The 24,896-nt window shown below is 58.8% G+C and overlaps 1 protein-coding gene across 2 annotated transcripts; it reads left to right on the top strand.

Moving 5' to 3' along the window:
• The first annotated feature begins 60 nt into the window (after window positions 1-60).
• On the top strand, window positions 61-23,158 carry ECE2 (endothelin converting enzyme 2). 2 transcript variants are annotated; one of them, XM_032803893.2, is made up of 19 exons: window positions 62-166; window positions 4,789-4,875; window positions 5,949-6,093; window positions 6,679-6,894; window positions 8,511-8,635; window positions 9,564-9,710; window positions 10,333-10,398; window positions 11,742-11,930; window positions 13,457-13,599; window positions 13,895-14,009; window positions 14,956-15,066; window positions 15,570-15,668; window positions 16,084-16,161; window positions 16,560-16,663; window positions 17,597-17,707; window positions 18,782-18,849; window positions 20,492-20,682; window positions 20,833-20,928; window positions 21,519-23,158. In XM_032803893.2, the coding sequence occupies exons 1-19, from the start codon at window positions 122-124 to the stop codon at window positions 21,693-21,695; spliced, it is 2,313 nt and encodes a 770-aa protein (XP_032659784.1). In that variant the 5' UTR covers window positions 62-121; the 3' UTR covers window positions 21,696-23,158. The 2 variants fall into 2 exon arrangements, with proteins under 2 accessions (XP_032659785.2, XP_032659784.1); XM_032803894.2 differs by lacking the exons at window positions 20,833-20,928; window positions 21,519-23,158 and adding an exon at window positions 19,307-19,370 and having other exon boundaries at window positions 61-166; window positions 20,492-20,659.
• Window positions 23,159-24,896: the final 1,738 nt, after the last annotated feature.

The following is a 24,896-nucleotide window of genomic DNA, read 5'->3' as shown; positions in this document are numbered from 1 at the left end:
GGGCCGCCGGGTCCGAGTCCCCGAGCACCATGGCCAGCCCCGGGGCCGGCGCGGCGGCTGCAGCCCCGCTCGCCCCAGGCTGGGAGCGGAGCTAGGCGGCGGGGGCAGTGCCGGGAGCCCCATGATGTCCAGGATGAACGTAGCTCTCCAGGATCTCAGCAACAACGTGAGTAGCCGGGCTGGGGGGCTCGGCCGGGGGCTGCAACCCGAGGCGCCTGGGGCTGGAACAGGGCGGGGCTGGGCAGCACCTGGCAATCCCGGAGCCATACTCAGGCCAAGCCCCTGGCTCCCGGGTCCTGGCTCCCTCCACACCCCAGCGACGACCCCCACGGCAGGCAAGACTATGGCAGCAGAGGGGCTCCAGAGGGACCCTTAAAACTCACTGTCTCCTGCTCCCCCACCCGGAGCATGGGAGAGGGGGGTGCCGGAGCACTGGGTGCCCTGTGCAGGGGTGCCAGGTGTCCCTGAAGCTCTGAGAGGGAGGCTGGTTCTGGGCTGACCTTGATACCATGCTGGGGGATGGGGTAGTCCGTTGGGGGGTATAACCCTTCCCCAGACTGAGCCCATGGGGCAGGAGGGGATGATGGGTGCCAGCCACGTGGTCTCGGCCCCCCTCTGCGGCCTTCCCCAGAGTCCCAGCACACTGTGGGCTCCCTAGAAAAGGAACTCAGCTCTCCCAGGGCTCTAGGGAAGGGCGCCTCATGACCACAGAGGTCAGGGATGCCCCCATCCTCTAGCAGGACATTAGGTCTGGGGCTGACCAACCCCTTTGCAGGGTGCCACAGGGTTGGCAGAGAAGTCAGGGCTGAACCTAGGGCCTGCAGCGCTGCTTGGCCCTACCCTCCTGCCTGGGTGCCTAGATCCTGTGGCTCACCCCGCCCGACACCCTGAGAGCCGTGAGCCTGCAGCTCAGCCACCCCACTTCTGAGTGCCCAGACCTGAGGCTGGGCCCCACCCAGAGGAGCTGGGGTCCTGCAGCGTGGCTCTGCTGCCCCCTCTCCAAATGCCTGGATCCTGCAGCTCGGCCCCACCCAACTCACCCTGATCTGGTGACCCAGCCCAACCCCACTCCCTGAGTACCCTGGGGCTCTGCCTTGCCTGCTGTACTGGCCTCATCCTGCCGTGCTCTGGACTTTGGAACCATCACTTGCTCATCACTGCCGAGGGCTCAAGCTTCTCCATGGTGATGCTCAGAGATGTCAGAAGCCCCAGGATCTCTGGGCAGCAAAGCTGGGATTTGGCACATCCTAGCCCCCAGTCCCATGGGGAGCAGTTCACACTCAGGCCCAGTGACCTGGATGGATACAATCCAGCTGCAGGGAGTGGGTTGGTGTTTCTTGCTCCAAAGGCCACTTCCCAGGGAACCTCTCTTGGACTCTGAGCGCCAGAGACCCAGCTGCAGCATGGTCACCTGTAGCCCAGAATGAGCACCTCTACTCCCGGATGACCTCCCTCCTCTCCTCTTACATCACTTGCATCTCCAGAGGCATGGGGAGATGTCCCTGGGGGGGCAGTGCAGGGAATGCCAGGGCCAAGAGCAATGCAACTGGAGGCTGGGGTCTGTATTGCATGACAACGTACACCTGGAGGGTCTCACTGTGTCAGGAGAGGGCCTTGGAAAGGAGAATGCCTGTGATGGGGTGTGTGGGGCGTGGGCTTCCCCCAGAGGCCTGCATGACCAGGTGGTTACCAGAGTTGTGGGCAGGAGGCTGGAGGAGCCAGTGGGAGCTGCCCGTCCTGATGGGCAGGTTCTTGGAGCGTTGTTTGGCAGAGAGGAGCAGGTCTCCTTGGTAGGGAGCTGTGTTTTCCCAGGCACAGGGTCTCCCTGAGCTGGAGGGGTGGGTGGGGGGAATCCCTGGCTCAGACGAGGTTGCCAGCAGGATGCTGAGACATTTTCACAGATGCCAGCAGCTCCCAGGAATCCTTCCCCAACTGGGGAGTTTCTGCCAAATGTTTTTTTTCTGAACAGGCTCGTGCCTGTTTCCTGAGCTGGCAGCTTTTTTTGTGCAAACCCCAGCACTCAGTGGCTAGCAGAGAGCGCTGCCTCTTGAGCCTTTGTGACCCGGGCTCTGGTGCTCACACTTTGGCCGCTGCCCGAGCCACCCTTCACTGTGAAACTGGGCTCCCCAGTCTTTGTTCTGATTTCCCCCAAAACTCCCTTTCTAGCCCTCACGGCTATGAAGGAAACCTTGAAAAAGGTAGCCAAGTATAAGCAACATGGCAGTGTTGGCCCGTGTCTGCAGACAGCCTCAAACAGGAGCGGAGACGGGTGAACTGTCCCCATTCAGCTCAATGCGTTAACCCTGAAACCTAATGACAATCTCAATGTAACTGTCATTAACTATTTCACCGTTGGTCAATGAGCAAAATCAGTCGGCTTATGTGCTTAGCACACAATCCCAAACCTCGTCCCCAAGGGCCAGATGCCCAGCTGCTCAAACCTGCAAGTTTTCCCCTCACCTGCGAGGCCATCTAGCACGGCCAATGCCAAAGACGTCCCAATGAAATGTCCAGCTAACCAGCCGAGGGGCCCAAGACCCTGCCCAGCGAAGTCATCTCGCTCACAGCCTTCATTTCTAATGGAAATGAAGCTTCACGCTTGAGGCCTTGTCTGGACCAGGCTCAAAGCTGCATTAGTAAGGCCTGATCTACACGTGGGATTAGGCTTGCCACCCTCTGCCCCAGTGTAGACGTGGCTAGCACCACCTAGCTACCATTGCTTGGGGAAGTGGTGTTCGAACAGTGATGGAAAACCCCTTCTGCTGCTGTAGGATGCACCGTAGCTATGCCCCTATACCGGGCTGGTCGCCTAGGGCACTAACATTTGGGGGGGCGGCGACTGCAGCGGCCGGATATTCAGCCGCCGCAGTCGTTGGCAGTATTTCAGGGATGGGACCTTCCGCTGCCTCTGTTGGGGGCGGCATTTTGGGGGTGGGACCTTCCGCCACCTAGGGCGCAAAAAAGGCTGCCAGCGCTCCTGCCCCTATAGCCCCCCCACAGTGTAGACAAACCCTAACCCCCTTGAAAGTCTAGTGTAGACAAGGCAGAGGTGATTGAAAGGGCCGACTCCCTAGTCTAGCCTTTTTTTTCACTTTCTTTGTGAGTCACTTGAAGGATCGACCTGGTGGAAAGACTGAATGTTTGTAGCCTGGAACAAAAGTATAATGAGGGCCCACACTAGCCTTTGGAAGCGAGGGGCAGGGATACCTGGAAGGCAAGGCATCCTGTCTACACTAGAGCGGGTTAGCTAACACCGCTGTCATCGCAGCTTTGTAACCCAGTCCAGACACAAGCCTTGCTTCCTACTAGCATGTTGCACTGTCTATAGTAGCCTGGCCCCCATCTCTCTGCAGCATGGAGTAGCTTTGGGGCAGGGGTTCTCAAATTGGGGGTTGTGACCCCGCAGAGGGTCACAAACTGGTTACATAGGGGTCACAAGCTGTCAGCTCTGTGGGGCTGACAGCCCTGAGCCCCGATTAAATTCCCCACCCCCATTTTAAATTTCTAAGGGAGGGTCATGCTCAGAGGCTTGCGGTGTGAAAGGGGGCCACCCATATGCAAAGTTGGAAAACCTCTGTGTTAGGGGCTGCAGGGCTACTGCCCTCCACGATTTGGCTGTGGCCCATCTCTCACTATCCTCGCTTGGCTTTAGGGGGCACGGTGCTGCCTTCCTTGGCTATCCCTCATCTCCCACCTCAGCCTGGCGGTAGGGGGAGCTGCACTGCGTATGCTCCCTGCCCCATCAGAAAGGAAAACTCAGGATCGAGGATGATGCCTGAGTTATGGGGCACCAAGATAAATGGGAGAGCTGTGCTGAGGAGGGGGAGGGAGCAGAGTGGGTGGAAAGAGCTGGATGGGAAGGGGCTGGGCTGGATGGGAAGGGGGAAGGAGCTGGACTGGGGGAGGCTTCTGTCACCCAAGAGAACGTCTCTCCAAGGTCAGTGGAAGCCCAAGGGGCTGGGCAGATATGGCTGCTACACTGAGGTGAGTACTCCTCCTGAGCTCCATCCAGGCTGCTGGTGCCAGCCTGCCAAGGCAGCCCGTTCCAGATGTTGCATGGACTGACCACATCTGCATGGGAGTCCCAGCGCCATGCAGAGCGGAGGCGGTGGCATTGCTAGGAAATGAAACTGCAGGTTGCCTGGGAACTGAGGACTGTCTCCATGAGGCAATCTGACACCTGTCAAGAATGCTGATGTCAGAGCCGCTTCTGCAGAGGCAGCCATGGCAACCCACAGAGGGCGAAGGGACGTATACGTTGCTCGGGGGCAACCGCTGGTGCAGGAGGGGGAAAGAGCTTCCCCTTATCCACAGTACAAGCCTGGAAGCACCACCTGGGCCTGCACTTGAGTCGTTCAGGGGCCCAGCAGGGAAGGAACATGACCCTATAAAGTTGCGGGCAGAGGGAAATGCATTTGCCCACTCTTGGTTGGCATCACCAGGACCTGCACCCTGCGTGCACGGAGCCCCCTGGCTCCCCCTGGAGATGGGGCAGGCTCCCTGATTCTCAGAGCACAGGATCAGAGTTTTACGTAAAGGGAAGGCAGGGAAGTCCCACTGTGGTACACCAGCCAGGAGAGGCCATAGAAATGGAGCGCTTCAACCTGAGCGAGAAAAAATTGTCCTCCCGTTGACAGCTCCATGGCCCCTCAGCTCTGCCTCGGTGTCACTGGGCCCAGCGCCCTCTGCAGGATCCTGGCTCTGGGTCAGCTGGGACCAGCACCCCTTGCGGATCCTGGCACAGCCCTCTGCAATGTCATTCCTAGCCTGCTTTCTCTCTGTGTGCAGATGTCTGATTACAAACGAGCTACTTTCCAGGATGACGAGGGGGCGGAAGCGGCTGGCGATGGAAGCGCCTCTCCTGATAGCGTGGAGGTAGGTTCATGCTCCTGGAAGGTGCCCTGACGTGGGGCCTCTTTCAGACTTAGTGGCCAGGGCCAATGCGCTGTGAGGGAGGACACGGCCTGGCTTCTGGGCTGTTCTGGGTTCCCATGGGAGCCCCGCCAGCTCGTGTTCAGCAGCAGAGCTATTAATAAAAGCTGTCTCTGGAATCTCTGGGGCAAGATACCGAGCTGGTTACCGAGCACTGGACTGGAGAGGGAAGGAGGAGGAAAAGGGGCTGTCTCCAATGGGAACTAAAACTGATTTTGCCACCATTTCCCAAAAGCCACACACCCATGGCTCTACCAATGCCTCTGTCCTGCTCTGCATCCTCTCTTCATCCACTGTTCTGGTCCTGGGCTCCCCACACACAGCTCTGCCGCTGCCCCTTAGTCCTGCCCCTCAGCCCCCCTTGCCTTTCCTGGCCCGGGACTGCCTATCACATCAACTTGCATGGACCTGGGTGGCAGTTTTTAGAGGCAATTAACCTCCCTGCAAGCCCTTTGGGAGCCAAGGCTTCTCTTTCCACATGGATGGGCCCCGGTGCCAGGCCCTGGCTCCCAGGAACGTAGCTGTAAGGGTGGGCAGGCCTTGTGGCATCTCCAGGGGGCCAGATCCAGCTTTTCCCACTGGTTCTTCCTCTCCCAACCAGTTCATAGGGATTGTGGCCAGAAGGGGGGAACTCTGACAATGCCTGCCCCCTGGTCTTCCCTCCCACCCTCCAGCAGGTGCAATCCAAGTCCAGCCACGGGCAGGAGCCGTTTGCAGTGCTGGATGGGCTCTGCTCCCAACAGAATTACGGTACACTGGCGCTCAGTGCTGGAGAGGGGCCACGGCATCTCCCAATGGGGCAGCCTAGGGGAGGGTCTCAGGCAGGGCTACCATGAGGGAAGGGTAGATTGGCGCTGTCAAGGGGAAGGGCCTCAAGATCCCCCTGCAAAGCTGATTTGTGGCTATTTCTGATTGTGTGTTTGGGTTTAATCCACCAGGTGCCCCTTAATACGCTTGCCCCTTCTGTTCCCTCTCTCCCCACACACACACACTCTCCCTCTCTCTTTCCCTCCCAGGTGGGGTTCAGGAAAGGGCCCCCGCCCTTGCTGAGCCGCCTGGGTTCACGGACCCAGCTGGAGCTGGCTCTCTGTGCCATCTGCCTCATCACGGCTCTGCTGCTGCTGGGCTCTATGATTGCTCTGGGCATCCAATACAGCAAAGGTAGGAAGAGGGTGGGGCCCACACACCTTCGCTGCCGCCCCCCCTAGCCCATCTCCCTCCCTGCAGATCCAGCTGCTCATCAGGAACAGGCTGAAACAGCTGGGGCTACTCACTAGAGGAAAGATCCTGGGCCTGCCCCAGGGAGTTGCAAAAGCCTCTGTGGTGTGCAGGGAGGCTCCCCTGGGCTGGAATTATCCTGGGGAACACGATTGACTGCCAGAGAGCAGGGGAAATGCAGGGAAGAGATTCTCCTGGGACTGTCCAGCAGGAAATAAATACTAAATATTCTAAGGGACCACGTGGCCCCAACCCAAGGCCTCACCATGCAGCTGAAGAAGGGTGCTGCTGCAGGACTCAGTCACCCATCTCCTGAGGACAGTGGGGGCCACCTCCCGCACCAGCAATCACATTCCCAGTGCCCCCTCTCACAGGCATCCAGGCACCAGTGCAAGAGTGGTCAACTGCAGGGTTGGGAGGCAGGGCTCCTGGGCTCTACCACCACCGTCTGCAAGGCCCTGCCACTCTGTGCCTCGGTTTCCCCACTTGTTGGCCCTGGGCCCTAATGACTACATCTCTCCCACACAGACCCTTCCCACACCACGTGCCTAACGGAAGCCTGCATCACCGTGGCCAGTAAGATCTTGGAGGCCCTGGACCGGGAGACTAATCCCTGCGAGGACTTCTACCAGTACTCCTGCGGGGGTTGGATAAAGCGGAACCCGCTGCCCGATGGGCGCTCCAAGTGGAGCACCTTCAACAGCATCTGGGACCAGAACCAGGCCATCATGAAACACCTCTTAGGTGGGTGCAGCCCTGTGCTGGGGTGCCCCCTTGCGCACAGGCACAGAGAATCGGGGAGGGCGGCACTGGAGGAGGGCCCTTGGTGGGTTGTATGGACAAAATGCAGCCCAGGCTGGGCTAGGGAGAGACCTGGGTCGTCAGGGATCAGCTTCCTAGGGCCTGCCCTAGAAGGGGAGAATGCCCATATGGTCAGGGAGGCAGGGGCTCCCCACACACACACACTGGGTGGGGTTAGGAGACATTCCAGACACGGCCGGACAGGCCCCTCAGCACAGAGGCTGACGAGTCTCCTGGATAGGCTCCATTTGGCCAGTGGGCCCAGCCTGGCTGGTGCTGGTGACAGGGGTGGGGTGATAACCTATGTGGGCATTCGGCTGCTGGCATATATTGCTAGGTTACAGCTTCTTGGAAATAGCACAGGATAGACTCAGATCTGTAACCTGCATCAGCTTCCATGGTCTCTCTGCCTCACAAGGGTACACTGGCCAGCAGTGTCCCACATCGGAACTGGCCGGGGCACCCAGTGGCACGCCATCTGGCAGTCTGTCCCATGCCGGCACTGGCTGGGGCACAGGGTGGCAAGCCATCTGGCAGTCTCTCCCGTGCTGGCACTGGCCAGGGAACAGGGTGGCACACCAGCCGGCAGTCTGTCCCGCACCAGGGCACAGGGTGTCATGCCAGCCAGCAGTCTGTCCCACACTGGGGCACAGGGTGGCACGCCAGCCGGCAGTCTGTCCCACACTGGGGCACAGAGTGGCACGCCAGCCGGCAGTCTGTCCCACACTGGGGCACAGAGTGGCACGCCAGCCGGCAGTCTGTCCCACACTGGGGCACAGAGTGGCACGCCAGCCGGCAGTCTGTCCCACACTGGGGCACAGAGTGGCACGCCAGCCGGCAGTCTGTCCCACACTGGGGCACAGAGTGGCACGCCAGCCGGCAGTCTGTCCCACACTGGGGCACAGGGTGGCACGCCATCCGGCAGTCTGTCCCATGCTGGGGCACAGGGTGGCATGCCAGCCAACAGTCTGTCCCGTGCCAGTATTGGCCGGGGCACAGGGTGGCATGCCAGCCGGCAGTCTGTTCCATGCCGGCACTGGCCGGGGCACAGGGTGGCAAGCCAGCCGGCAGTCTGTCCCATGCCGGCACTGGCCGGGGCACAGGGTGGCAAGCCAGCCGGCAGTCTGTCCCATGCCGGCACTGGCCGGGGCACAGGGTGGCATGCCAGCCAGCAGTCTGTCCCATGCCGGCACTGGCCGGGGCACAGGGTGGGAAGCCAGCCGGCAGTCTGTTCCATGCCGGCACTAGCCAGGGGTACACGGTGACAAACCAGATGCACCTGAGCAGACCCTTGGGCAGCTGCAGGGGACAGTTCCCTGGTGCCATCACCGGTAAGGATCATGCCATATAATGTGGGGGAACCTAACCTGCATGAGACTACATGGCGATACAGGAGGCTCCAGCAGGAGGGTGGGACGGGACCCAGGCATAAGGCACAGGGCGTGATCACAGGCACAAAGGTCTAGGAGACCAGGGCCTGTCTCCAAGGTCCCTCCATGTACCAAAGCCCTCCTGTAAGGGAGGAAACGACTGAATCCATCTCGTTATCCACTCCACAGAGAACGCCACCTTCAACTCCAGCAGCGAGGCAGAGAGGAAGACCCAGCGCTACTACCTGTCCTGTCTGAAGGAGCAGAAAATCGGGGAGCTGGGCTCTCAGCCACTGATGGACCTGATTGAGAAGGTGGGTGCTGGAGGGGAAGGGAACCAGACCAAGCTGAGGTCTGGGCAGGAGCCCAGCTCGGGGAAGGAGGCTGCTCAGCACACTCGCCTCTCTGCAGGGGAAAAGTCTCTTCATTGGGAGACCATCCTGGAGAGGGGCCGAGCCCTGGGAGCCTTTGCCTGACTGAATGTCATTCCCACGTGGGCATGGCTCTGGGGCCCAGGTGAGACGAATTGCCGGGACTCAGCCCAGGCTGCCAGACACAGAGCGTTCACATCCCTGTTACAACCGAACAGCGTCAGCGGAGGAGCCATGTCCTGAGCTGCTCTCTTCCCTGGCAGGAGTCCCTCCAAGCCGGGGTGAGGCTCACTAGTAGGGGTGGGAGTTTGCACTGGCCAGCCTGACCACTATTTCCAGGGCTGTGACTCCTGTCTCCCCCACACCCCATTTGTTATATTTCCTGTAGTGTAAGTGATGTGAGAATCACCCCCCTCTGAAGGGGACAGGCCACCAGGGCATTTCTGTGACTGGGGTAACAGCAGGTTCACATTCAAAGCACAGCGCCCCCTTCTGCTAGACAGGGGTGGTGTGCACAGAGCACAGGCCAGGCCTAGTAGGAAGCACAGCGCCCCCTAGTGCTGGGCTGGGCACACCGGCAGGGTGTACAGGGCACCTTCCCCAGGAACAGTAAGGGCTGGTGTGCATGGGGGTGGGGCACAGGCAGAGCTTGGAGGGACACACCTCCAGCAGCCCCCCTAGTGCTAGGCTGGGGACACATGGGAGCACACCAGCAGCACAGCCCCCTAGTGCTGGGGTATAGTGCATAGATCACAGGCAGGGTGTAGAGGGTCTCTCCTGTGCTGGGTGTGAAGGTGGAAGATTAAAGCCAGTGGAATTTGGTGACCCAGAAAAGCACAAGCCCAAATCCCTGCGTTCCTGTTTCCTGCAGATTGGCGGGTGGAATATTACCGGGCCCTGGAACCAGAGCAACTTCATGGAGGTTCTGAAGATGGTGTCAGGGACCTACAGGGCCACCCCCTTTTTCACAGTCTATGTGGGCGCCGATTCCAAGAGTTCCAACAGCAACGTCATTCAGGTAGCCCGGTGACCCTGCCCCTGTGAGGACGTGGGAGGGGGCACTGTGCCAGAACCTAACACCGAGCTCCCAGCATGCAATGGGCCAAAAGCAAACCTCTCCCCTTGCCCCTCGCTCACAAACACCATCACCACAAAATGGGGGTGGAGGAGCCAGCCAGCCATGGGGGAGAAAGGCCCATAAAGAAACCTAGTCAAGGACAGAGGGAGCACAGGGGGCCAGAGGGGGCACAGGACTATCATGGCTGGGCATTTCTGACTCTTGGCTTAAGTGGCCCAGTTCAGATGCCCAGTCCTCTGCCTGCCCCCCCCCCCCCACCTAGGGACACACTGAGAGGGGTTCAGTGGAGACAGTAACTGTTTTGGGGCCACATCACATACAGACCCCAGGAAGGCGCCTCAGCCTCTTGCTTCTGGGGATGTGAATGCCGCTTGGGGATTCCCCACAGGTCAGATTTGATGGCCCTGGTCTACTGCTGAGGGTTAGGGTTGCCCCAGTTCCTCCACCCCCACCGGTTCCCAGGAATAGTGGTGACTGGGTGTGGAAGCAGGGCAGGGAGCTTTATGCTACCGAGCAGTGGCTGCGGCTATGCCATCCAGGTTCATTTGTTCTCTGTCTCCAGGTGGATCAGTCAGGCCTTTTCCTCCCCTCCCGGGATTACTACCTGAACAAGACAGCCAATGAGAAGGTAGGGGGCTGGGTAGGGGCAGCCCATGGACACCATCCCTTCCACAGAGCCGGCCTCATGAAAAGGCCCGAATTCACACCTGACTTCCGGTCTGCATGGGTCTAGCTTCAGCTCCCAGCCACTGCCCTTTCTCTGCCAGCGCGACGAGCCCCTCATCAAATATTTGATCCTCACGTAGGTACTTTCAGCCTGATGATAGCCTTCTCTTTGTTAAGCTAAATAGGGTGGAGCTCCTGGAGTCTCTCACAATCAGGCAGGTTTTCTCATCTTCTAATCAGTCTCCTGGCTCTTCTCAGAACCCTACCCACTGTGTGCCCCATCTCGGAGATAACCTAAGAGGCCTTTACGCTTTGAAATGCACATTCTCACCTCAACACCCTGGATAGGACCCACACCGTCCTGTGCTCCTGACGCAGATCCAGCCCAGTGGGTGGAATGTGCCTGACCCCAAATCACAAGGGGCTGAAGGAAAGGGACCCCCAAGTGCTAGGACCCTGGTGTCACGGAGTCCCCGGGAGATGCTCTGGAACTGCTCCCCACAAAGCCAGTCAGGACTTTAGGGAGCCTCCTCTCCCTTGGAGCAGACTTGTTCAGGGCAAGAAGCTCACACGTCTTCACCTCCTGGGTCTCTCCTTGGAGCATTCAGCATCCTCTGCCCCTCCGTGTGCTTCCCACAGCGAGCCCACCCAGGCGGGGTCCTGGGGAAGCCACAGGGTCCTGCACCCCCACTTTGCAGTCAGATGTGACTCTTAGCCAGTAAATCAGAGGTTTATTCGATGACAGGAACAGGGTCTAAAACAGAGCTTGTAGATACAGCGAACCAGACCCCTCGGCCGGGTCCATTCTGGGGGGCAGTGAGCCAGACCCCTAGGTCTGCACTTCACTCCTTATCCCCAGGTAGCTCCAGACTAACCAACCCCTCCAGCCCCTCCTCTCTGCTCAGCTCCTTTCCCGGGCCAGGAGGTCACCTGATCCCTTTGTCTCCAACACCTGCAGTTGGCACCTTTGCAGAGGAGGGGCCCAGGCCATCAGTTGCTAGGATACAGAGTGCCAGGCATTAGGTGCACTGGCCCTTTGCTCTGCCAGATACTTAAGAACTGCCTAGGGGACACTGAGGCACCAACACAGTATTCAGAGCAAACATTAGGAACAGTCCCAGTTCGTCACACCTGGACTGGAGTCTGTGCTGGGAACCAGTTGGCAGGACATCCTGGTGGGGGGAGGTTTGGGGATTTAAGAGCACGGGATCTGAGGGAGCTGAACTCCCCCACAGCCCATGACTGATTGTGTGGGGTTGCCCCTACCTAGGTGACTAACCCCACTGCCTCTCGCTTGAGTGATAGGTGCTGGCTGCTTACCTGGACTATATGATGGAGCTGGGGATGCTGCTGGGTGGGGAGAAGGTCTCCACCCAGGAGCAGATGGAGCAAGTGCTGGCGTTTGAGACCCTGCTGGCCAATATCACGGTCCCTCAGGACGAGAGGCGGGATGACGAGAAGATCTATCACAAGATGAGCATCGCAGAGCTGCAGGTGGGTCCTGGGGAAGAGGCCAGCCCAGTGCTGCTCGGGGAAAGGACAAGCATGGTGCAGCTGGAGGTGGGGGAAGGGCCGGGGATGGGGGAAGGAACCAGCATGGTGCTGCTGCGTGCAGGGGCTGGGCTCTATCCTCTGGCAGGTAACCGAGGATCAGTAGCGGGAGGCTCCCATTTGCTGGGTGGGTCCCACCGTGGCCTGGAGCAGCTGGGAATAAAATTCAGGATGAAAACAGAGAGAGGAATTCAATTGATCTGAGTTCTTTATTACATTTCCGAGCTGCCTGGGCAGAGTGTGAGGGCCCAGCCCAGGCCACATGGGAAAACGGTAGCCCCTTTCTGTGCCCCTTCTGCTTCCCCTAGGAGCCCCTGGCTGCTTTCCCCACACACTCCAGGCCTCTGTTCTGCTGGGCTCTTTGTTGTCCATCCCCCCTACCCAGGTTTCATTAGGATTCCAGCAGGGTTGCTGCTCAGCTGCCTGAGTGTCATTAATGCCGGAGGCCTGGCTGAGCAGCATCTTAAGCAGCCAGGAGCCAATGCTAGGCTGCCTCCACCATCCCCCAGGCGCAACACACTCACTCCCTGGGGCCAGTGGTGCAAGGGGGCGTCAGCATCCCCAAAGGCAGACAGAACGAGCAGCTTCTGGGGGAGAGTCTCCCTCCAGCTCAGTTGCTGATGCCCCTTAGTCCCGCTGCACCGTGCCCTGTTACCTCACTACGGTCCCCCCCAGCTCTGCCGCTGCTCCTCAGTCCTGCTGCACTGTGCCCTGTTACCCCACTGGGGTCCCCCCCAGCTCTGCCCCTGCCCCCAGTCCTGCTGCACCGTGCCCTGTTACCCCACTGGGGTCCCCCCCCAGCTCTGCTCTTGCCACTCAGTATCGATGGCACCCTGCTATCCCAGCTCTGGGGTCCCCACACACCCAGTCCCGATCCCCAGCCCCCTGCTGTCCCACCTCTGGGCTCCACACACACAGCTCCATGAGTGCCCCTCAATCCCGACCCACATCCCCTGCTATCTCAGCCCTGAATTCCGTTGTGCTGGGGAAGGGGATGCCAGGACCCTCACCCCAGTTTTGAAGTTCCTGGCACTATAGAAAAGCCAGCCTTAGTCATGGTGCGATGGTCACCAAGCAACCGGTCACCATGGCAACAGGGAGAGATGCAATCCTGGCTAGTGGGAAGGGAGATCTCTTAGGAGGCTGAGGCAGGGGCCAGGGATGGGAGATCGGCGTGAGATGCAGGGGCAGGGCAAGGATGGGAGAGGATCAGGGGGCTGGGAGTAAGGCAGAGATTCAGGCAGCGAGTCTAAATGATGGGGGGCTGGAGTGAACTTGAGGGACCTAAGGTGTTTCTCCAGGGACATGCATCCTCCCCCAGCCCCAGTGAAACCCAGCCATCTGCCCTGGCTGCCTTGTGGGATGGGGTTCCCTCACAGGGAGGGAGCCCCAGTTACCCAGAGCTGGGGAACCCACCCTCGGAGCCGGGGAGGAGCCACACGCCCCCTCACAGCCCCATGTCTTGGCAGGCTCTGGCCCCCGCCATCAACTGGCTGGATTACATGATCTATGCCCTGGCCCCGCTGGAGCTGAGCGAGGCGGAGCCCGTGGTGGTGTTTGGCCGCGAGTATCTGCAGCAGGTCTCCGAGCTCATCAACAGCACAGACAGAAGGTAAGAGCCCCAGCTGGAGGGAGGGGCTTCGGGGCCCTCTGTGTCTGAGGGGCTGGTGGGCACCAGCAAAATGACATCAGGGGTCACCTTGCAGCACCCATTGGGAAGCAGGGGCCATGTCCATTGGGGGTGAGGGAGTATCTGTCAAGGGCAGTGCCTGTTGGGACATAGGGGTGTGTCTCAGGGTCATGCCAATCGGGGGTGGAGTGAGGAGGTGCGGATGGGGGGCATGTCTCAGGGTGGTTCCCATCAGGGTTGGGGTCTCAGGGAGTCGGTGTGACTCTGTCATTTGCAGCATTTTGAACAATTACATGATCTGGAACCTGGTTCAGAAAACTGCCTCAAGCCTCGACCAGCGATTTGAGACGGCCCAGGAGAAGCTACTGGAGACCCTCTATGGCACCAAGAAGGTGAGGGGCTGCTGCATAGGGCACACCAGGCCGAGCCACTGGCATCAGCCCCTTTCTCTATGCACATGGGGGAATCCTGTGTCCTGTGGGTGTTACCACCTTATATGCCCCAGAGAAATCCCAGAGGATCCTCAGCCAGGCAGCCATGACCTGGCCTGTCCGGGGTATGGAATAAGGAGGCACTGATGTGAGTGGAGAGGCTGCTAAGGGGAAGATGCCTGTGCATCACACAGCCTCCATCCCCGGCTCGGAGTCAGAGTGCGCCCTGCTGGCTACGAGCAGGGGATACTGGGTAATGAGGACGAGCTCGGACAGCCGGGCGGTGATGGCAGCGTTAGTGAAACGCATGAGGGCTCTGGGGCCGGGCAGGGAAGTGCAGCACAGCAGGAGGGTGGAACTCAGGGCAGCGTAAGGCAACACAACCGGCATCCTGTAGAGATGCCGATGGGCCTCAGCTTAGGGGATCCTTGTGGACGGGAGCAGCTCAGCCCTTTGGCCCAGCCACCTGCACGGGGACCAACGAACAGGAGGCTGCAGGAAGGGAAAGGGCCAGGACTGAGCCCCTGAATGTGTGTGTCCCCCCAACACCCCAGGATGGCCTGGCAGAGCCTGAGAGGAGGCAGGCAGAGATCGGGAGGGGTTCCCTATCCAGATGAAGGCCCATCTGCCTTGGAAGGAGACAAGGTGAAGAGACGGGCATGGGTTTAGGTACGAGCCCCAGGGCCCCTCGATGAAATGATGGGCAGGCCATACAGAGCAGAGAGGAGGGAGCCCTCTCCCTCTGCAGCAGCACTTGGGCCCTTGGGAGGCCAGAAATTGTGTCCTCCTGTGTCAGGGTGTGAGCTCGGCCCAGGCCCCTGCCCTACAGCATGGCCAGCAAGGACACAGGGACGCATCGCCAACCCTCCTCAGGTCTCACCCTGTCTGTCTCGCTCTCTCTCTGGAGTCCTGCACCCCTCGCTGGCAAACCTGCATCTCCAACACCGACGACACGCTGGGCTTCGCCCTGGGCTCCTTGTTCGTGAAAGCCACCTTTGACAGAGACAGCAAGGAGATTGTGAGTTTCCCAGCCCTGCCCCGAGCCCTCTGGCCTCCCTCATGCCAGCACTCCTGCAACCCCTCTTATCCCTACACTGCCCCCCAAATTTCCATATACCAGTTCTCTTGCAGCCCACCCTCCGATTCCTCTGCAGATCCCAATTTCTCTTATCTTCCCCTATTTCTTACCCCTCCCCAATTCCTTTGCAGCCCTTCAATTCACCAGCTGTGAGCGCCCCAGCTCAAAATGCCTCTCTGCACCAAAGAGCAGGGGTACGCAGACCAGAGAGAAGGGAATTCCCTGCCCCACCAGTTGCCCAGGCGAGGGGAGTTCAGCCTGGCAGCATGTGCTCTCCTGTTCTAACCACTCCGCTCCGGGGATCGTGGGAGGAGCAGGGCAGTCCCCACAGAGGGGTTAGGGCTAGGAGGCAGGGCTAGTGCTGCATGACAGTCTGCAGGAGACGAGGGTGGGGGGTGCAGGCTGGCCATGTGGGAGGAACTGACTGTCCCGCTCCCCCACAGGCAGAGGAGATGATCAGCGAGATCCGGACGGCCTTTGAGGAATCCCTGGACCAGCTTGACTGGATGGACACGATGACAAGACAGGCCGCTAAGGAGAAGGTGAGAGCTACTCCACTGGCCTCCCATACCCCAGCAGGAGGGGGGCCAGCCCAACTCCTGCCCTGAGTTAGAGGGGAGACAATGTCAGAGCTGACTCCAAATAATCCCTCTCCAGGCAATGCCCCCTGCAACTGTTGCCACTGTGCATTCCCCCCACGAGACACAAGGCAGGGGCATCCCTGGTCTCTGGGACATGGGTGCCCTGGTGGCAGGGGAAATCCCAGGCACGTAGTCCCACTGGCTCCCTGGCAGAGAACCCCAGCCCCGTGCGCCCCAGAGTAGCGACGCTTGCTCCTCTGTGACCCGCGCACGCTTCCCCTGGAGGGGCCAGGGCTGTACATAGGGAGCTCCCAGGTCTATCCCTCTGCTCACCCCTCTACGATCTCAGCCGCTGGCCTCACCCCTCTCTCCACAGGCGGACACCATTTACGACATGATCGGCTTCCCGGACTTCATCCTCGATAATAAGGAGCTGGACGACGTCTACGATGGGGTAGGTGGCCCTTGAGCATAAGGACCTGGGCCAAGAGCGGCCCTCGGATTGCAAGGGGCTCCCAGCTGCTTGTGCCAGGCACAGGGCAGGGATCCAGTGAACCAAGGGTCTGATTGGGGTGGGTGAGATTTTGCCCAGCACCCATCCTGCATGTCCCACCCAGGGTATGTGGGCCCACTGGTGGGGCTGTTCAGTGGGGATGGGATCCAGCCCCTCATTGCTATAGTAACCGAGTGCCTAGAGTCATCTATCTACCCCCATCTCACCCCTTCACTGCCTGTGAGGTGGGGGGGGGGGAGAACGCCCTAGCTCATCTCAGACCCTCCACCCCATACCCAGCCTGCAGGGTGGTAGGGTGCAGCCCTAGCCCATCTCAGCCTCTTGTGTTTCTTTCTCAGTACGAAGTCTCTGAAGACTCCTTTTTCCAGAACATGCTCAACTTCTACAATTTCTCTGCCAAGGTCATGGCCGACCAGCTGCGGAAACCCCCGAACCGGGACCAGTAAGGAGCCGCTGCAGCATGGGCACCTTCCCACCCACGGCGGCAGGGAGTGGGGTGGAGGGGCAAGGCAGGGCCCCATATGAAGAGTGCATGACCAGGAGGCCTGGGGGCTACTTTTGGGGCATGGCTGGTGCTGTCAGTCTGCTGCTAGGGAGGGTAAAGGCAGATCCTGCCCCATTCTGCTGCCTCCCTCACATCCAGGGTGGAGCTGGAGCCTGTGGACACTACCGGTCCCAGCATGCAGTGCTTTACCCGGAACCTACTGGCTGGCTACACTGTATGCTGGGAGATGTAGTCTCCAAAGACAGAACCTTTAGGAAAGCAAAGGCAGCAGCTGCAGTTTGCTCCTTCCATCCAAGGTGGGGACTCCCCGCTCACTTGAGAAGCATTTGGCCTGAACAGTCCCACTGGAAGACTCTCCCCCAGGCAACCCCACTCTTGGCACCAACGCAGCCATGCATCCTTTCACAAGCACCCAAGCACTTGTTCACGCCCCACAATGCAGGCACACGCCAGGGCCTGCCTGACTCTGACTGTATCAGACACACACTGGCAGCCACCTGCCCCTTCTGTAATAGAAAAAGACCAGCCAAGACCCCAGAGAAGGGGGCCGATGTCCTGCTGTGATCCTAGCCAGCCTCTGGCTCATTCACCCCGGCCCCAGTCCCTGGGACAGACCTCAGCTCTCAGACAGATGATTGACTGCTACAAAGGTGCAAGGCTCAACCAGCTCCCTGCACTTCAGCCGAGCGTTTCTGGCCAGACCAAAAGCACCATGATAAGGCTGGCTCTGGGGCTCTTAACACTGAGTTTGGAGAGAAGCTTCCCTGTGTATGGCTGGCTGCTCCTCCTGCTGGGTCCTGCCCTGGTCCTTTCCTAGCAGGACGCCAGGTGCAGGGGGAGATGCTGCCTAACACGTTTGACCCTCCCTAGGTGGAGCATGACCCCACAGACCGTCAATGCCTATTACTTGCCCACCAAGAACGGGATCGTCTTTCCAGCTGGGATCCTGCAGGCTCCTTTCTACGCCCGCAACCACCCCAAGTACGTCTGGTGCTCTGGGCTCTCGCTGGGTCATGCCTGTGTGCGTAGCAGGAAGCAGCTGGGGAAGGAGAGGGCATGAGACCCACTGGCAGCTGTAGATCCCGGGCATACTCAGATCTGGGCAACCCCCGCTCTCACCCGGGGGCAGCACCTGGAGCTTCCAGGGCAGAGATGCTCTGGGTCTGATCTGCTGCCATCTAGGCACTAATGGAGGATTCCCCAATCCCTGCTGTCCCAAACCCACCCCCGATCAGAGAGGATCCCAGTGGGGTTGGCACTCACTACTGCCCTCTACTATTCCCTTGGGCTCTTAGGAAGCAGCCTTGCCCACGGCAGCTATGGGCGTGGCGTGAGCGGTCACAAGAAGACACTTGGCCCAGCGTAATGAACATCTCCGCCTGCTCACTGCCCTTCTCACCCTCAAGAGAGGGCAGGCCCTGCATCATCCCTTCCCCCAGGAGTCAGAGAAGGGGGCAGCCTTAGCACTAGTGCTGTGGAAGAGGCCCAGCAAGCGTCACCATCCCAGCAGGGTGGCCAATGGTTGACCCATGGTGTTCCACAGGCTGCACTGCTCTAGCCCCAGGGCCAGGCCCATTGCTAGGACTGGCAGCCTTCCCCACAGGCCAGCCTTTGGTGTTAACAAGGGCAGCTAAAGGCAGATCCATTTTATGCGCATTGGGTGCCAACCTTGGGCTCCCAGCAAGCTGGCACTGCAGTCCTTGGCTTGGCAGAATTTATGCTTTGTCCAATAGTGACGCTAATAGACTCTAGGTAAGGATCTACTCCAAGCCTGACCTGCTAGTGCAATGCATTGTTACGGGCAGTCATCCTGAGCAGGTTTCCTAGCTAGACACGTGCTTCAGTCAGTGGAGTCTCACCTCCATTGGGCATCCAGGCCACTGGCACTCTGCACTGACTGCTCATCGAAAGGGCACCGGGGAGCACTGGAACGCAGCATGGGGCTGACTCACGGTGCTGCATGAGCAGCTATCAGGGAGGCTTCAATACCACTGAGATACAGACCATGGTAAGAGCTTAGACAATAAACTAGGGTTTCTTCTTGGTTTCACCTAGGGCCCTCAACTTTGGCGGCATCGGAGTAGTGATGGGGCACGAGCTCACGCATGCATTTGATGACCAAGGTAGGACCCAGCTGGCCTGTCAGGCTCCCCTCTTGGCTCCTTAGTCTCACATGCACACCCTGCCATTCCAAGAGTGCACCAGGGCCACTATTGGAAAGGATGCTTGGTTCAGGGACACCATAACCAAACAGTCCTTATACTGGATAAAGAGGTGACACTATCCCCCCCATTCCCCTTGGCACAGAGCTCCCAGGTCCTCTTCATCGCAGCCTCATCCAGTCCTCTGCACCATGGAGCTGCCCAGCACCTCTGTACATATCCCGCAAAGACTCCTGACATCGCTCTCCTCTGGGCCATTAGTGGCCTTGCCATCCATTCCATCCTGTGCTTCTCCACGTCATCATCTTGCAGCACGGCCAACACCTCTTGCCCACATTAGCTTCTTCACAGCCCTCAAGATGTCCTTTCCTTTTGGCTGGCTCTCCTCCCCATTTTGTTTGTCCTCCTGTCTCCCCAGGTGATACCTGCAGGCATCTCCCCAGGCTTCTCTGTGCAGCTTTCGCTTCTGCTCCATCTGCTTGGTGAGGACCCATGTCTCTGCATCTCGAGCCATGGCTAGTGGCTGGCGATTCCCAGTTCCCCCCCTCCACACTGCTCCTTGTGGCTATTGGGGATCTTCCCCCTTCTCCAGCTGGACTCGTGTTTGTTTTGTTTGCATCCTCTCTCTGCATGCTGTGCAGTGTTGCTAGGCCACAGCCAATGGTGGAACCCAAAAGGCAGCTTTGGGGTGATTGGAGCCTCCATGCCAAGACTCACTCCCTGGGGGTCTGATTGAGAAGCAGGTGGAGTTCCCATGCTTACAGGGGTACAGAGAGCACCATCATCAGAGTAGGAGGCCTGCGGGCTCAGAGCATTGAGAACAGGCATGGAGACTTTCACCTCAAGGCTGCTGGGTCATAGCCAGCCCTGGGTAGCAGGGAAAGAGCAAGTCATCCAGGACTCTTTGGTGGCTGAAGTGAAGCAAGCTGAGATCCTGGCCAGTTCCTGCCAGAGAGAGAAGCCACCAGCACCACCAGTGCCAAATGACCCCACAAGTGAAGAAGCCAAGGACCAAGCAGGCCACGAAGTGTGATCTCTTCCAAAGGGGTCCCAGCAGGTCAAGAAAAGCTCATACGGCTGCTGCCCTGGCAGCTCCTGCTGGAGAGATGAGGCTGACAGTCTCCAAGGCTGCACAGCCACCATCCTGGCTGCGGAAGATCCTGGAAGATGATCCTGTCCTTTCCCTGTTGCTCACTTGCAGAGGCACCATGAGTAGGGAGGAATCCTGAAGCCCATAGAGCAGGTGCTCCATCCCCACCCTGAGCTTGACTAGTCTGTGCCTTTGATTTTTCCCTTTTCATGTCCCTCTTCATTTCAGCAGCCCCTCCCCTGCCAGACACCCCCCACTCATGGAGGCAGCAGGCTTAAGATCCCCTGTCAAGCCATCACATGGACCCTTGTAACTTACCTTAGCCTTTGGGCTGCTTGCAACATCTTTCTTGCTGGGAGCCACTCGGGATGGAATTGAGACTGTGCTGGGCATCGTAGCTCAGTTCCCTAGTGAGCCGCTTGAGAAGGCACCAGAAACAGGTGCAGGAGACAGAACAGTCGCTGCTGGTAGCTCCTCCTCCGGCCATTTATCATGCACCGGGTTGTCTTCCAGGTCGAGAATACGACAAGGAGGGGAACTTGCGTCCCTGGTGGCAGAACTCTTCCCTGGAGGCCTTTAAGAACCGGACTGAGTGCATGATGGAACAGTACAGCAAGTACATGGTGAACGGAGAGCACGTCAACGGCAAGCAGACCCTGGGCGAGAACATTGCAGACAACGGGGGCCTGAAGACAGCATACAACGTGAGTAACCCAGCGAGCCTGCCTCTCAGGCGGGGGATGGACAGCAGACCCTAAGGCCAGGGTTCAATTCTCATTGCCCCCCCGATTCTGAGGGGAGCATCACTCTCTGTTTGCTGCTGTTTCACGGCATGCCTTCTTGGTTCCCTGCAGGCCTACAAAGCCTGGCTGCAGAAGAACGGAGAGGAGAAGCACCTGCCTGCCGTGGGGCTCACCAACAACCAGCTCTTCTTTGTAGGATTTGCACAGGTACAGATCTGAAATGGGAAAAGAGCTTCTCTGCTGATGCCCCTCAATCTCAACCTGCAGCCCCCCTGCTACTCCAGTCCTAGGCTTCCCCACACACAGCTCTGCTGATGTCCCTCACTGCTGTTGACCTGCAATCCCCTGCTATTCCAGCTGTGGACACACACACACACACCCCCACACTCCCCCAACAACTCTGTCAGTGCCCCTCAGTGCTAACCTACAGCTCCATACTATTCCATTTTGGGAACAACGGGCCACGGTTTTTAAAGACCCGAGCCTGCAGTATTGAGATCCAAAAGAAGAGAACCAATCGATCTCCTCAGTGAGGTCAAATGGGAACATCCTGGCCCAGCAGAGCCATACCAAGGGTCAGGCCCACTCCATCTTCCCCTAGCTCCATTCACCACCTCCCCAACGGGGCAGGCTTGGGGTCGCTGCTGCATTGGGAGGTACAATCCCTGTCTCAGTGCAGGGCAGCCTTGGCCCATGGGGCCCAAGGCAGGAAACTAGCTGAGACGAGGGTGCAGGAGCGAGGCTGGGTGTTGGGCTGTGCCTCCCTAATCCTGGTCCTTGTTGTGTCCCTCGCACAGGTGTGGTGCTCTGTGCGCACACCGGAAAGCTCGCACGAGGGGCTGGTCACCGATCCACACAGTCCAGACAAGTTCCGGGTCATCGGCACCCTCAGCAACTCCAGGGATTTTGTCGAGCATTTTAAGTGCCCGGTGGGCTCGCCTATGAACCCCGGCAAGCACTGTGAGGTGTGGTAGAGAGGGGCCGCAGGGCAAGGAGGCACGCAGCCAGGGAGAGGGACAGAGAATCTGTACATACACAACCAAGCAACTTCCCCAGGACATAGACAGGCAGGAGCACCCATGTAGAGTCCCAAAGCCATGCCCCCTCCCTCCCAGCCTCTCGGATGGGGACACGTGGGGAACATCTCTGGGAATAGCCAGTGGTCTGAGCTTCTCTGCTCTGGCTTGTCCTGTGCAGGCTGCAGGCTCCTCCCATCTCAGACACAGCTCCAGGAGGGAGTGTAGGAGCCAAGTTTTCCTGTACCACCTGCTGGGTGGAGCCTGGAACCCAGCCCACCTGCCTTGGTCATGCTCCAGCCTCGTACCACTGACCTCATCCCCACTATCAGCACCTGCCACCACTGCACATTGCAAGGCATGTCAGCCCAGGGTCTCCTGCCTGAGCCCCCTCCAGCCAATCAATCAGCTCCGCCTTCCCCAGCTCCCCAGCAGAGGGTCATGAGGACCTGCCCACCCATGGGGTGAGAGAGCCTTCAGTGGCTCACTTTGGGCAACACAAGCCTTTTCCTTACAACCCCGGCCTGTGGGTCTAGTCTGGGTACAGCCCCTCCAACGAGAGCAATGCTGGGAGTGCCGGCGTCGGCAAGGCTTGGGCGACACAGCTGCTGTGTGATCTAACTCTGTTAGAGCAGGTTGAGATGCCCAATGGCGCCAGCAGTGACCCCACCAGGGGGCAGCAGTGGCACTGCAGCAAGGAAGAGGACGGGCGCTGAAGAAAAAGGCTAGAGTAGACGAGGCCAGTTCTGGGAACACTGGGTGGGATAGGGCAGAGATCCTCCGGGGCCTGGTGTCATCCCAGGGATGGGCATGGCCAGGGTAGGAAGGACAGCACCCACTGCAGCACAGTGCCCCTGTTGCCAGGCTGGGATGCAGGGAGACGAGACCCCTCCAGGACACAAAGGGCAGTAGTGCAGCTCCCCTACTGCTGCTCTTGCACAGGGAGATGAGGCATAATTTGGGTTTGAAGGGTAGCAGCCCAGCACCCTCTAGCGCCAGGCTGGCAGGGGGAGAATTTTTTATCTTTTTAAACCCAATGGAACAGCAGCAGTTAACCCCATAAGGGTCCCTTCTGACTATGGGATCTTCCCCAGGATTAGCCCTGAAACAAGCCGCCTGTTCTAAACCAGCTCTGATCCCCTGCCCGCTTCCCTCCCACTAACCCAACTGTGTGCCAGGGCAGGCTTTTTCTGGAACGTTTGAGTGAGATCAGACAATGCTGGGAGCTTCAGACCATGAACTGCTCTTGCTTCTGGGACATTTTCTTAACCTCCTTAGGCTCATTGTAATCCAAAACCAGCTTGGCTTAGAAACTCACCTTTTGCTTGAATTGGTTGGTTACAGTGGGGACTGGTGCCTTGGACTAGCTTTGGGTGTTCTTGATGGATTTATTTAACGATTAAAAGCAGTTTCCACTTTCACCCTGGGCTCTGTTCTTAACTCTGCACGGTCCCAGGGGAGATGAGGATAAGCCCCAGGCAAGGTACGTCCCAAGGGGAAGGGGTGGATTCTGTGGGGAGTGGGACCACACAGACTGGCGATGGGGCGGAGTCTGGGGAGTGCAGCATGCGAGGTCCTTGGGAGATCCTGACAGTGAACACTTCTTACATTGTAAAAAACCTAAGCACATTCCCAGGGAGTCGCGCTGGGGCGGGAGGACTTTGTTAAACTGGAGTTAAGACTGGAAAAATCTAGCGGTGACTTTTGTGAACAGTCTCCAAAAACACCAATCTTGAACAGGCTGGAACTTAGATTACATGTAAAAAACAAAAAAAGAAAAATGAGCAAGTCTGCAGCTGTACAAGTGAGGTCATTCAACCAACCCTAACCCCGCCCCAGTATGGGACACCATCAGTCCCTCGGCTTCTTATATTCACCCCCTGTCTAACTAGGGGAGTGACACAGGCAGGGCTGAATCTCCGAGTGACAGGGCAATTCCTATCCCCCATGAGGGGAAGCTGCCTTCCCTAAGGGAGATGGGGTGGCACTAACCCCAGTTGGAGTTGCGCTGATTTGCTAGGGAGGTGGGGCCCCCCCATTTCCCTAGCAGGTCTGTACCCCTCCCCTCCTCATAATAAATCAATGGAAGCCCCTCAACCTCTGCTGATGGAGTCCGTTCTCCCACAAGCACCCCCATTCAGGTAAGGGCCAGGCCCCCCCATACAGCAGGGTCCCAGCACTGAGCCCGCATGCACCTGAGCACATGGTAGCATGGGGACATGCAACCCCCAAACCAGCACGTCTCCCACCACAGCCACCAAGAGTTGGGTTCCGTTTCATGCTGGTTTATTTACAATTTTCAAGGGCATCTAGCAGTGGTGTAGAGAGCCAGAGCGACAGCCCAGGAGAGCAAGGCAGCACGTAGCCACAGAACAGGTCCTGCCGGGGCACTGCCTCATGCTGCCCCCTGCCAATGCAGCACCCCCAAGGGGAGAGCAGTCTCCACTCACTCACTGGCCAACAAGGAGCCAATTACTGCCCACTGTAGCTGGACCCTCCATTCATTTCACATGGGGCTGCTGGATGGTATCACCTCTGGCACTACTGAGCCAGGCCAGACTGGAGCCCTGACCTCAAGGTAAAGGGCTTCCTGCCCCACCCAGGCCATCCCACAGCATAAGGGCTGCAGGAATAAGGCCCTAAGGAAACTGGGGAATGAAGTAGGATCCCAGGAACTGCAGCAAATAGAAGCCCCCTCCCCTGCCCCGTTCCGCACCTTGCAGGCATGCTGGAATGAAGGCCAATACTGTGGCATCACCAGCTGGAATTGGGCAGGCCACGTAGCCACTGTGGGAGCAACAGCTCCAGCAGCTCTGCATCCCCTGGACGAGCTATCAGAGCTCCCCAAGACACGTGCTCCGGAGCAATTCCCCAGGCAGGGCTCTTTCACTTGGGTCCACTGCAGCATAGCACCAAAGTGCCAGCCAGGCCCTGAACTGAGAAGCAGCGCCAGGATCTGGAGGCCCAGGCAGTGAAGAGCCAGAGGGGAAGGACTCAATCCTATCTTTGGCCAACCACAGCGGACTTTGAAGCTGAGGCAGGAAGTCAGTCATCCCTAAGCTGTCAGAAACACCTGCTTCCCCTACCAGCGTTGCAACCCATAGAACCTGAGAGACCTGGCTTGGGCGTGCGGGTTGGAGAGGTTATTTTTACATGTAA

This window comes from Chelonoidis abingdonii, chromosome 8, assembly GCF_003597395.2.
Source record: "Chelonoidis abingdonii isolate Lonesome George chromosome 8, CheloAbing_2.0, whole genome shotgun sequence".
NCBI lineage: Eukaryota > Metazoa > Chordata > Testudines > Testudinidae > Chelonoidis > Chelonoidis abingdonii.
This window is presented reverse-complemented; position numbering and strand designations above follow the sequence as displayed.